Genomic DNA, 14,117 nt, shown 5'->3' on the forward strand with positions numbered 1-14,117 from the left:
ATTTAAACCTCTTTATTTGCAGAAATACCCGTTAAAATGTCCACGTTCCTTTAAAATGCAGATTGCCCCCTTTCGATATGACGCCGTTCCGTTAGATGTGGGAATATCTGTTTAAATTGAGCCGTGAGCTTTCCCAATGTAGACAGGGCTCCTGGAAACGTGGCAGTGTCCCCCCTGCAGCTGCAGAGCGAGACAGGAGAGTTTGTTTTTGTGAATGAGCAGTTGTAGCGCGAGGTGGCTGTTGCTTGGTGACGGTGAGGCTCCCCAGGCCCCGCCCATCGCCTCGCCTCGCCTGGCCCGGCCCCGCCCATCCCCCGGCCCGGCCCATCCCCCGGCCCGGCCCGGCCCCGCCCACCCCCGGCCCCGCCCATCCCCCGGCCCCGCCCATCGCCCCGTGCAGACGTCACGCGGGGCCGAAGGCGGTTGGGAGGAGAAGTCGCTCGAGCGAGGAAGCGGCGGGAGGGCGGCCGTTAGGAAAATGGCGCCGCGCGGCCCGGGGCAGACACCCGTCACTGGCCGCCGCCGCCTTCCTGGCGCAGCTGCTGTGTCACGGCCACACCGGCCGGCTGTACAGCAGCCAGGAGCCGGTGAGCATTCTGGAGGCGGATGGGGTTAAGGGCCTGCTTGGGAACTCGTCGGCCGCCGGGGTGGTGGAGTTCTACTGGTCGTGGGGCGGCCCCTGTGTCAACTATGGGGCCACCTGGAAGGTACTGGGCCCGGGACGTGAAAGGTGAGGCAGGTTGTGGGGGGGACGGAGGGGAAGGAATGTGGGGCCTGTCCTGTCATAGTGACATTTTACACTCACTTTCCATCGGCTTTTACTGGCGCTTGTGCTGTTTCCCCCCTCACTGTGTGTTTAATCCTTGTGCTGTTTGCCCCTCACTGTGTGTTTAATCCTTGTGCTGTTTGCCCCTCACTGTGTGTTTAATCCTTGTGCTGTTTGCCCCTCACTGTGTGTTTAATCCTTGTGCTGTTTGCCCCTCACTGTGTGTTTAATCCTTGTGCTGTTTGCCCCCTCACTGTGTGTTTAATCCTTGTGCTGTTTCCCCCTCACTGTGTGTTTAATCCTTGTGCTGTTTGCCCCTCACTGTGTTTAATCCTTGTGCTGTTTGCCCCTCACTGTGTGTTTTAATCCTTGTGCTGTTTTCCCCCTCACTGTGTGTTTAATCCTTGTGCTGTTTTCCCCCTCACTGTGTGTTTAATCCTTGTGCTGTTTGCCCCTCACTGTGTTTAATCCTTGTGCTGTTTGCCCCCTCACTGTGTGTTTAATCCTTGTGCTGTTTGCCCCCTCACTGTGTGTTTAATCCTTGTGCTGTTTGCCCCCTCACTGTGTGTTTAATCCTTGTGCTGTTTGCCCCCTCACTGTGTGTTTAATCCTTGTGCTGTTTGCCCCCTCACTGTGTGTTTAATCCTTGTGCTGTTTGCCCCCTCACTGTGTGTTTAATCCTTGTGCTGTTTGCCCCCTCACTGTGTGTTTAATCCTTGTGCTGTTTGCCCCCTCACTGTGTGTTTAATCCTTGTGCTGTTTGCCCCCTCACTGTGTGTTTAATCCTTGTGCTGTTTGCCCCCTCACTGTGTGTTTAATCCTTGTGCTGTTTGCCCCCTCAGTGTGTGTTTAATCCTTGTGCTGTTTGCCCCCTCACTGTGTGTTTAATCCTTGTGCTGTTTGCCCCCTCACTGTGTGTTTAATCCTTGTGCTGTTTGCCCCTCACTGTGTGTTTAATCCTTGTGCTGTTTGCCCCCTCACTGTGTGTTTAATCCTTGTGCTGTTTGCCCCCTCACTGTGTGTTTAATCCTTGTGCTGTTTGCCCCCTCACTGTGTGTTTAATCCTTGTGCTGTTTGCCCCCTCACTGTGTTTAATCCTTGTGCTGTTTGCCCTTTGCTGTTACTTGTGCAATTGCTGAGGGTAGTGTGTAAATACTAGTGAAGGATACTATGCACCAGCATGTATATGTTCCTCAGTCATTGAAGGGGCAGGACCTGTTGAGAATGTTTAGTAAAGCATGTGGTGAACTAAGCCTTGTTAACATGGATATAGTTTGTTATTTGGAAAAGTAGACTTTTTATTATTCAGAGTCATAGCACGGAAACAGACCCATTCGGTCCAAACTGTCCATGCCAACCAGATATCCTAAATTAATCCAGTCCCGTTTGCCAGCACTTGACTCATATCCCTCTAAACCCTTCTTATTCATATACCCAGCCAGATGTGTTTTAAATACTGTAATTATACCGGCTTCCACTCCTTCCTCTAGCAGCTCATTCCATACATGCACCACCCTCTGCATAGAAACGATGCCCCTCGGGTACCTTTATGGTCTCACCCTAAACCTATGCCCTCTAGTTGTGAATCTCACCTCAACACTGAGGAAAAGACTTAAACATTGAGCAGCCAGACAAATGCAAAAGCAATCAAATATCGAACCAATGGGGGAAAAAAGATTATGGCTGTACCCTTTTTGTTCTCCCATAGGAATTTGGCCACTTAAAATCTGTCAATGACACCGGCACTGCTACAGTGCGTATTGTGTACACTCCTCAGTGTCAACAAGCAGGGCACTTGTTCCACCTAAACATTGGGCATGTTCCTCATTGTCGGCAGAAAAGGGGCGAGACCTACGTTTGATGGACAAACAAGGAGCACTGGAGGACCGGAGGGAGAATTGTCCTCCTGCCATTCGGAGCTCCCCTATTGGTGAATGTGGAAGTTGGACCATGAGGTTCTGAAGCTCCTGCTCCTCTCTCTGAATGAAGATTGAGGTTCACCTCAGACTGCAACTTCTTTGCTCTGTCCAACATCTGAGAGTACAGCACTCTCTATTCTCACCCCCATTTCCATTTATGTTTCATTCTGAGGTTCAGTTGTTGACTTGGAGCAACTGAAAGGAATGGGAGTGAATCCAGCAAGGGGACAGAGTCTGGAAAAGTTAGTCCAGGCCTTTGTTCTCAATTGGCAAAATAGACAGGCAGGAGACTGAAAGAACGCAGCAAGCTAGGCAGTATCAGGAGGTGGAGAAGTCGAGGTATCTGGTGTAACCCTTGTTCAGGACTGAGGGTGGGTATAGGGAGAGCTGTGGAACAAGGATGTGCTGGGGTCAGGGTATTGAAGTGGGGATAGGTGGAGACAGGTAGAGGGTACAATAGACAATAGGTGCAGGAGTAGGCTATTCTGCCCTTCGAGCCAGCACCACCATTCATTGTGACAATGGCTGATCATCCTCAATCAGTATCCTGTTCCTGCCTTATCCCCATAACCTGGTACGACCTGGTTGGTGAATGGGAGGAAGGAATCTAGTTGGCAGGGAAGAATGGAAGGGGCTGGGAAGTGACTTGGGGGATGGGATGTGAGATTATTTGAAATTGGAGAACTGTGTTGTGTCCTCCGGGCTATTGACTGCTCAGACAGAAGATGAGGTTTTGTTCCTCAAATTTGTGGCTTGGTTTGTTGTGGAAGGGGAGTGGGAAGGGGCATTAAAATGGGTGGAGATTGGGAAGTCCGCTCAGCCTCTGCGGACCCGGCTGTGATGCTCAGCAAACCGTTCCCCAAGTTTACGCTCGGTCTCCCCGATGTAGAGAAGACCACAATTGGCAAAGCACAGCGGGTCAAGCAGCATCCGAGCAGTAGGACAGTCGAAGTTTTGGGCACGAGCCCTTCATCAGGAATGATGCGTGGATGTTCAGAGGGGCATCAGTGTCCTTCTGTGCCAGTTGTCAGACAGGTGCAGCAGGCATTGAGCAAGGCAAGTGGTGTTAGCAAGAGGAATTAAGTTCAGAAGTGGGGACGTCTTCCTGCAGTTCGGGGGTCATTGAATATATTCAAGGCTGAGTTCATCTGATTTTTATGTGAATGTTTATGGGGAAGGCAAGAAAATGGTTTTAAGACTAGTATAGGACCAAGTTACAGAGCCATGCAGCACAGAACAGACCCTTCAGTCCAACTAGTCCATGCTGACGATGTTCTCAAACTAAACCAGTCCCACCTGCCAGTGTTTTGGCCCATATCCCTCCAAACCTTTCCTATTCATGAACTTATCCAAATGTCTTTTAAATGTCGTTACTGTACCTGCATCCTCCACTTCCTCTCGACATTTAGTCCGCATGTGAACCACTCTGTATAAAACAAATTGTGCCCTTCAAGTCTTTTTAAAATCTCTTTCTCCTGTCACCATCAAAATTTGCTCACTAATCTTGAAACCCCAACCTGAGGGGAAGGACACCCGTCGTTCACCTCATCTCTCTCCTCATGATTTTATAAACCCATTCCCCAACATTTACCCCTTCACCTAACACTACAGGCAAATTAGCATGGCCACTTCACCTAACCTGCACATCTTTGGACAGTGGGAGGAAACCCACGCAGACACTGGGAGAATGTGCAAACTCCACACTGTCAGTTGCCCGAGGTGGGATTTGAACCCGGATCTCTGGCGCTCTGAAGTGCTGCTGCTGCTGCTTCAGGTGGTTGTGGAGAATAAGATCATGATTAGACTATTTATAGCCAAGAGTCCAGTTCATGGAGATGTGATACATTAAACAATTTAGATTAAAACTTCCTTCTTTTAGAATGGGGTTCTGTTCTTTGGTATGTTAATCCCAGAACCTGTTTTCAGTAACTTTCTCAAGAACGTAATTTAAATGCAGAGCTTTTCTATCAAAAATGTCAGGCTGACTCGACATTGGGACCCAGACAGAATTCACACCTATTGGTGGGTAGGCCGGGACTTTTTTCACTGGAGCACAGGAGGTTGAAAGGTGAAGGTATCGGGTGCCTCATTAGCAAGTTTGCAGATGGGCATTCAGATTGATGGAATATCAGATAGTGAAGGGGACTGTCAGACGATACAGCAGAATATAGATCGGAGAGTTGGGAAGAGAAATGGCAGATGGAGTTCAATCCAGACAAATGCGAGGTGATGCATTTTGGAAGATACAATTCAAGAGCGAGCTATACAGTAAATGGAAAGGTCCTGGGGGAAATTGATGTACAGAGAGATCTGTGTGTTCAGGTCTATTGTTCTCTGAAGGTGGCAATGAATGTCAATAGAGTGGTCAAGGCAGCATACAACACGCGTTCCATCATTGGATGGATTGAGTAAAAGAGCTGGCAAGTCATGTTAAAGTTATATAAGATATACCCTGCTGACCTACCGGCCGGTCCAAACGGGGGAAGAGTCTCACCAGCTGTCCCAAGTGCGGGAAGGCCTTCAGTGATTTCCCTCAACTTGCTGACTCACCAGCGGGTCCACAAGGGGGAGAGGCCATTCCCCTGCCCCGCGTGCAGGAAGGCCTTTACCCAGGCCTCCAACCTGCTAAGGCACTGGCGGATCCACTGATGAGAGAGGCAATTCAGCCGCCCCGAATGTGGGAAGGTCTTTACCCACACCTCTGCCCTGGTGACCCACCAATGGGATCCACACGGAGGAGAGGCCCTTCAACTGCCCCGAGTGCGGGACAGTCTTCACCCGCTCCTCCTACCTGCGGAGCCACCAGCGAGTTCACGTGCTGTTGCAGGGTGATTGAAGGAATGATGGCCGAGTGCCATTATCGTCTGGACTATCGACCCAGTTCCAGGGATCCCGGGTTCAATTCCCACTGCGACAGATGGTGGAATTGGAATTTGGTCAGAAATCTGGAGTTCAGAATCAGTTCCTTTTTAGGGAAGGAAACTGTCGTTGTGGGAGAGGATTCACTCAGTCGTCCCAGCTGCATCCTTTACGCGGTCTGGTCTACACGTGACTCCAGAACCACACCAGTATGATTGACTCTACACTGCCCATCCAACTTACTTGGATGCAGGATACGGGTTGAAATTACTGAGTGAGGCAATACTTTCTCCGGGTTAAGGCTGTACCAAGGATCCAATTACAAAGGGTCAACTGGGTAGTGACCAATCAAGGAGCAAGTGGGGTTGGAGGGGGTGTGTGCTTTTTGGTCTTGAGGTGTTTTTTAAAAATTTCTACTTTTTCTACCCCTTTCTGCTGAAAGATTCTGAAGCTGTAACGAAGTTGGGTCGCAATAAAGATTACCTGAGCTTCACGCCGATCTCAGACTCTCGTTGAGAGCTTTGAACTGCAACTGTTTTTTGTTTTTAAACTGCTCATTTCTTACAGGTGAAAGTGAGAACTGCTGATGCTGGAGATCAGAGTCAAGATTAGAGTGGTGCTGGCAAAGCACAGCAGGTCAGGCAGCATCCAAGGAGCAGGAAAATCGACATTTTTCGGGCAACATTGATTTTCCTGCTTCTCTGATGTTGCCTGTCTTGCTGTGCCCATTTCTTACAGCCTCCTGTTCTATGTTTGCAATGTTGTGTATTGGTTGCAGCAGTGACTGAGTAGTATGCATTGTTAGAAATTGTAAATTTTGAGAGTGCAGGTACTACATCATGTCATCGGCATTGTCCAGTTTCCTGGCAGCACTGGGAAGTGTGGGCTGTGTCCACTCGAAACGATGTGGAGGTGCCGGTGTTGGACTGGGGTGGATAAAGTTAAAAATCTCACAACACCAGCTAATAGTCCAACAGGTTTATTTGTAAGCATGAGCTTTCAGAGCGCTTCCTCAGGTAGCTGTGGAGCAGGGTCATAAGACACAGAATTTATAGCAAATGATCAATGTCATGCAACAGATGGGACATATTAAACAAATCTAGATTGCAGATTAATCTTTCATCTTTTAGTATGGGTTGCAAGTTTCAATTCATTAATACGTAATCCCCCGAACTACTTTTAATTCACCTTCTTGAGATGATTTAAGGTTTTATAAAAATAGGTGACATCGCAGCACAGATACTGCACAAAAGTGTCTATATCCCAATCTTGAATCAGACTGGGGAGAAAGTGAGGTCTGCAGATGCTGGAGATCAGAGATGGAAATATGTTGCTGGAAAAGCGCAGCAGGTCAGGCAGCATCTAGGGAACAGGAGAATCGACGTTTCGGGCATTAGCCCTTCTTCAGGAATGAGGAAATTTGTCCAGCAGGCTAAGATAAAAGATAGGGAGGAGGGACTTGGGGGAGGGGCGTCAAAAATGTGATAGGTGGAAAGAGGTCAAGGTGAGGGTGATAGGTCAGACTGGGGTGGGGGCGGAGAGGTCGGGAAGAAGATTGCAGGTTAGGAAGGCGGTGCTGAATTTGATGGATTTGACTGAGACAGGCTGGGGGGAGGGGAAATGAGGAAACTGGTGAAATCCGAGTTCATCCCTTGTGGTTGGAGGGTTCCTAGCCGGAAGATGAGGCGTTCTTCCTCCAACCGTCGTTTCGCTGTGGTCTGACGATGGAGGAGTCCAAAGACCTGCATATCCTTGGTGGAGTGGGAGGGGGAATTGAAATGTTGAGCTACAGGGTGGTTGGGTTGGTTGGTCCGCGTGTCCCAGAGGTGTTCTCTGAAACGCTCCGCAAGTAGGCGGCCTGTCTCCCCAATATAGAGGGGAGACCTCCAAATGGACCTCCGCCACCGCCAAACGGACCCCACCACCAAGGATATATTTCCCACCCCTCCCCTATCAGCATTCCGTAAAGACCACTCCCTCCGTGACTCCCTCGTCAGGTCCACACCCCCCACCAACCCAACCTCCACTCCCGGCACCTTCCCCTGCAACCGCAGGAGGTGCAAGACTTGCGCCCTCACCTCCCTCCAAGGCCCCAAAGGAAACTTCCATATCCGCCACAGATTCACCTGTACCTCCACACATATCATCTATTGCATCCTCTGCACCCGATGTGGCCTCCTCTATATTGGGGCGACACTTTCCTTCATTGTTCACCCCGTTCAGTGTAGGAGTTGGGACATCACGTTGTGGTTGTACAGGATATTGGGGAGACCACGTGGAGAGGACTGAGTACAGTTCTGGTCGCAAGTTGTCGGGTGACCTTATTTCGATGTATAAAGTCATGGGGCGTGTAGGAAAGGTAAATATCACAGGGGGAAGAAAGGGTGGCTCTCCCCTTTTTAACTTCTCTTGGCATTCAGACACTTAAATTCTGTCAGTAACAGCAGCATCGCCAGAGAGCAGACTGCGCGTGCTCGCCGGTACAAGGATGAAACTGCGCATGCTCGTCGCTTCACGCAAAGCACGCGTCGCGACTTTCTTTTGGGTCAATTGGAAGCCTTGGAGGACCGGAAGGTGACTGGTCCTCCTGCCAATCAGAGCCTTCCTATTGTCTGAATGCAGAAGTTGCAACACGAGCTTCGGAAGCTGCTGCTGCTCTGTCTGAATGAAGAGTGAGTTTGTTCCAGACTGTAACCTCCCTACTCTGTCAACCATCTGTGAGTACGGCACTCTCTTCCCAACTCCTTTTTCCTTTTTTTTTCATTCCCTTTCCTTTCGGTTGCTGTAAATGAATGCACGGCGTGGACCGATTCTGGAAAAGGTTTTCATGAACAGAGAGTGGTTCATGTGTGGAGTGAATGTCCAGAGGTAGTGGTGGATGCATGTACAGATGCAACGTTTAACAGACATTTGGATAAGTACCTGAATGGGCACGGTGCGGCGGGATATTGGCCAAACATTGGCAAGTGGCACTAGTTTCGTGTGAGAACATAGTCAGCATGGAATAGTTGGACTGAAGGGTCCGTTTCTGTGCTGTCTGACCGTAACTGTTCTGTTGTGGTCTTAAAACCATTGTCTTGCATTCCATTTTAAACGTGGTTACTGTACCTGCATCCAACACACAAAGCGGTCAAAAAAACCACCTCAACCACACAACATAAATATCCACACTTTGTTGTTCAAAAATCAAACGAACTCAGCCCAGGCATCAATGTGGACTTCAATAGTTTCCTCATTTCCCCTTCCCCCACCTTACCCTAGTTCCAAACTTCCAACTCAGCACTGTCCCCATGAGTTGTCCGGACTTGTCCTACCTGCCTATCTCCTTTTCCACCTATCCACTCCACCCTCTCCTCCCTGACCTATCACCTTCATCCCCTCCCCCACTCACCTATTGTACTCTATGCAACTTTCTCCGCACCCCCACCCTCCTCTAGCTTATCTCTCCACGCTTCAGGCTCTCTGCCTTTATTCCTGATGAAGGGCTTTTGCCCAAAACGTTGATTTTGCTGCACCTTGGATGCTTCCTGAACTGCTGTGCTCTTCCAGCACCACTCATCCAGAATCTGGTTTCCAGCATCTGCAGTCATTATTTTTACCCCTACCCTATCAGGTCATTTCTGCTGGTGGATGAGACCAGGATGAGGGGAGTAGATTTTAGATTATATTACATTACTTAGTGTGGGAACAGGCCCTTCACCCCAACAAGACCTCCCCAACCCCCTGAAGAGCAACCCACCCAGACCCACTCCCCTACATTTACCCCTTCACCTGACACTACTGGCAATTTAGCATGGTCAATTCACCTAACCCGCACATCTTTGGACTGTGGGAGGAAACCAGAGCACCCGGAGGAAACCCACACAGGCAGTTGTCTGAGGCAGGAATTGAACCCGGGTCTCTGGCACTGTGAGGCAGCAGTGCTACTCACTGTGCCACTGTGCCATTTTAGGACAGATGAGGAGGAACTGCTTTTCCTGGAGAGTAGTCAATCTATGGAATTCTCTGCCCAAGGAAGCAGTAGAGAGGCATCTTCATTAAGTATATTCAAGACACAATTGGATGGGTTTTCATGGTCAGGGAGTTAAGGGTAGTTGGGATAATGCAGGGAAGAAGAGCTGAGCCAATGGATATATCAGCCACGATCAGCTCGGATTTCATTTTCCGACAGAGTAAGATATTGGTCTGTTCTCTGCTCTGCTAGATTTCTGCTGAAGCCTTGACCCCCACCCCCACACCTTCTGGAACAATAAAACATTCAGTTATTCAAGACTCAAGCCACAATCTCCCAGCCTGTCAACCATCCAGGCACAGAGTGTAGTCCTAGCTAGGAATCAAACAAGAAAAACAGAACAAAATTAGAAATAAATAAATGCTCATGCTTAATGTTTGTTCATGAGGAAGTAAACCAGAAATAGGGCTCTCCGAGTATTCTTATAGTGCCCCTCTTGAGGCATTCTCTCTCCCTGACATCTAACTATTCATACCCAGCTATGATTTACAACAATATTTACACCAACAGAAATAAAGCATCTGTTATCAAATGGACATAGGGATATACAGCACAAAATAGACTTTTCTCTGTCTCATTCACACACACATACATCCATGGGGGTGAATTTGTATTTGCAGAATTATATTTGCAGAGATATTCTAATTTTCTCAAAAATGCACAATATACCAACTGTTCAATCCATGTAATATTTTGTAAATTGCACTTCGGAAATAGAACCAGTCTGACTCAAGATTGTGATACAGACAGACTCTGACTTCACACCTTTAATGCATTGTCAGAGCTGAGATGTCACATTTTGTTCTAAAACCTTGTTATCTCAAGAAAATGTCTTTCAGGAAATTCGGCGATTTACAAATGAATGATACGAGCAGCCCATACTAAAAGATGGGCTGCCTTATGATTTTTATACTCCACAATCACCTGATGAAGGAGCCACGCCCCGAGTGCTCGTCATAGAGTCATAAAGGTGGACAGCACGGAAACTGACCCTTCGGTCCAACTCATCCATGCTGACCAGATATTCCAACCCAATCTAATCCCCCTTGGCAGCACCCAGCCCAAATGCCTCCAAACCTTTCCTATTCATATACCCAACCAAATGCCTCTTAAACATTGCAGTTGTACCCACCTCCACCACTTCCTCTGGCAGTTCGTTCCATACCTGCACAACCCTCTGCATGAAAAGTTGTCCCATAGGCCCCTTTTAAATCTTTCCCTCCTCACCTTAAACCTCTGCCTTCTAGTTTTTGCCCCCCCGCCTGGGAGGAAAAAACCTAGGCTATTTGCCCTATCTATGCCCCTCATGATTTTATAAACCTCTCTAAGGTCACCCCTCAGGCTCTGATGCTCCAGGGTAAAATAAATGCCCCAGCCCCCCTCTCAGTCTTTTCCAAAGTCAGCTCATTGGGGCACATACACTCATTCTGTGTAACCAGTTAAAGCTCAGTTCACTGGTGTGTTCCTCTGAGTGCTCCTCTGCTCACACTGATGTCCAGTACCTTTTTGAAGCAGGTCGAATGGATTTCTCTTTCCAGACTCAACCCCCAATGATATTGAGTGATCCTGTCAGATCTTGTTATGGAATTTCTTCCAAGATTTCTGTCTGCAGATCCTCCCCTTCAGATACCCTGTTAGCAAAGTTGAAACAAGTCATCACTGTCTGTACCGAATAGAAATTCTGATTATATTGTATGTGTCTTTGTGTTTAAAGTACTAACCCAGTAACATACAAACAGTACTATTGTTTTAAAATACACAGGAGACATGAGGAAGGAGATGTCAGGACCTGGCACACTCTGAACCCTAACAGGGTGTTCCAAGTGATAGTGCAAACATTTCAAAATGAAGTAGATGGCCATGGAGCTGTACAGTACAGAAACAGTCCATCTCGTCCATGCTGACTAGATATCTGAAATTAATCAATCCTATTTACCAGCACTTGGCCCATATCCCTCTAAATCCTACCCATTCACGTACCCATCCAGCTGCCTTTTAAATGTTGTATTTGTACCAGCCTCCACCACTTCCTCCTGCAGCTCATTCTATACATTTACTACCCTCTGTGTGAAAAGGTTGCCCCTCAGATCTCTTGTTTCTTTCCCCCCTCACCTTAAACCTATGCTCTCTTGTTCTGGACCTCCCCCTCCCCGCCACTGCAGGGAAAAGATTTTGCCTATTTATTCTATCTATGCCCTTCATGATTTTATAAACCTTTATAAGGTCACCCCTTAGCCTCCAACACTCCAGGGAAAACAGCCCTAGCCTCCCTTTAGCTCAAATCCTCCAACCCTGGCAATATCCTTATAAATGTTTCTGAGCCCGTTCAAGGAAGGAAACCAGAATTGTGCGGAATGTTCCAAATGTGGCCTAACCAATGACCTGTACAGCCACAACATAACTTCCCAAATCATATACTCAGAATTGGGAAAGTTATCAAAACTTGCAAAAGACAACCGGGAAAGAATGGAGGGAAAAACCGAATCAGACCTGCTCACTCTCAGCAGGATCCCAGTGTTGTGAAAGATATTAACTTTCAGGTGGAAGTATCCAAAATTCAGAGAGATGTCAGTCTTGATGTTTTTGCTTTTCTGCCCCTGTAAGATCCTGACTCAGCACCTACAGGGGAATTAGTTAGAGCGGAGTGAGAACAGAGGGGGAGAGAGAGTGGGATGGTGCTTCAATTTTGTGGAATATTAAAAGAAAAGAATATTCCACAGAAAATAGAATTGCTTGTTCAGAATTTCTACCCTGCACTGACAGTGATGGCTTTTGTAATCTCTTTTTACAGCGTATTTGAAGATCTGATGGCGGAAATTTCTCAATCAACAGATGAAGGACTTACGCCCAAAACATTGACCCTCCTGCTGCTCGGATGCTATCTGACATCCCTGTGCTTTTCCAGTGCCACATTTTTCGACTGACTCTCCAGCATTTGCGATCCTCACTTCGCCGTCAATGTCTGACAGTCACTCAGTCCACCAGGACCACAACGATTTTCGACAGTGATTTCTGTGAGAGGGATCAAAGCGTTTTGGTTCCTGACTGAGTACGTTTTCAGCATCAGTGCGACTGGACGAGAGACTCCACTGTTGCAGCGCACTAATTGTGGAGCGTGTAGCAGCTATACGACCTGGAAAGAGGAATTCACGACAGGGAGGGGCTGGAAATTCGATTGTGTGCGGCTGAAGCTTCATCCATGGAGAAACCCGAGGAATCCCGCCCCGTGGACAAACGATGGAAGTGTGGCGACTGTGGGAAAGGCTTCTGTTTCCCGTCCGCCCTGAAGACTCATCGGCGCAGTCACACCGGGGAGAGGCCATTCCCCTGCACCGACTGCGGGAAGGCATTCAAACATTCCTCCCACCTGCTGGCCCACCAGCGGGACCACATGGGGGAAAGGCCCTTAAGCTGTCCCGATTGTGGGAAGGCCTTCATGTTTTTCTCTGCCCTGTTGGCCCACCGGCGAATCCACACGGGGGAGAGACCGTTCAGCTGCTCTGAGTGCGGGAAGGGCTTCAACTATCCCTCCGACCTGCTGAGGCACCAGCAGGTCCACACGGGGGAGAGGCCCTTCATCTGCTCTGAGTGCGGGAAGGCCCTCAGCAATTACTCTAACCTCCAGACCCACCGGCGGATCCACACGGGGGAGAGGCCCTTCAGCTGCCCTGAGTGCGGGAAGGACTTTACCCAGGTCTCCACCCTGCTAAGACACCAGCGCGTCCACACGGGGGAGAGGCCCTTCAGTTGCCCCGAATGTGGGAAGGCCTTCAGCAATTCCTCCACCCTGCTGAGGCACCAGCATGACCACACGGGAAAGAGGCCGTTCACCTGCTCTCAGTGTGGGAAAGGCTTCACCTGCTCCTCCAACCTGCGGAGCCACCAGCATCTCCACACGGGGGAGAGGCCCTTCAGCTGCCCCGAGTGCGGGAAGTCCTTCAGCACATCCTCCACCCTGCTGAGGCATCAGCGGGTCCACACGGGGGAAAGGCCCTTCAGCTGCCCCGAGTGCGGGAAGGACTTTACCCAGGTCTCCACCCTGCTGAGGCACCAGCGGATCCACACAGGGGAGAGGCCGTTCACCTGCTCTCAGTGCGGGAAGGGCTTCACCTGCTCCTCCAATCTGCTCACGCACCAGCGGGTCCACACCGGGGAGAGACCCTTCAGCTGCCCCAAGTGTGGGAAGGCCTTCAGCACATCCTCCACCCTGCTGAGCCACCAGCAGGTCCACACGGGGGAGAGGCCATTCACCTCTCAGTGCGGGAAGGGCTTCACCTGCTCCTCCCCCCTGCGGAAGCACCAGCGAGTTCACGTGCCATCACAGGGGGTTTGAAGGAGTGACGGCTGAGTGTCATTTTCGATTGGACTATCAGCCTGGTTCTGGGGACTCCCTGGTTCGAATACCAATTCTGCCATCTGTCGTGGTGGGATTCGGTCAGAAATGTGGAGTTCGGAATCTAACAATGAGACCGTTTCAGGGAGCGGGTGGTGCGGGGGAGAAAGCTCCCATCTGATTCCCTCTCTCCCTTGTTAGGAGAGGATTCACTCAATCATTCCAGCT

General features: G+C 49.3%; 1 protein-coding gene across 1 annotated transcript in view; it reads left to right on the forward strand.

The window, feature by feature from the left end:
- Positions 1-419: 419 nt before the first annotated feature.
- Positions 420-14,117, forward strand: part of LOC148144950 (uncharacterized) — a 32,334-nt gene continuing 18,636 nt past the window's right edge. The window contains exons 1-2 of the mRNA XM_087975653.1: positions 420-730; positions 12,348-13,805. Of these exons, the coding sequence (XP_087831779.1) occupies positions 12,756-13,805 (1,050 nt within the window). The 5' untranslated portion in view covers positions 420-730; positions 12,348-12,755. The remainder of the gene's footprint in view (positions 731-12,347; positions 13,806-14,117) is intronic.

Source organism: Chiloscyllium plagiosum, unplaced genomic scaffold, assembly GCF_037043375.1.
Source record: "Chiloscyllium plagiosum isolate Xiang-an unplaced genomic scaffold, Cpla_swu_hap1 HiC_scaffold_27, whole genome shotgun sequence".
Taxonomy (NCBI): domain Eukaryota; kingdom Metazoa; phylum Chordata; class Chondrichthyes; order Orectolobiformes; family Hemiscylliidae; genus Chiloscyllium; species Chiloscyllium plagiosum.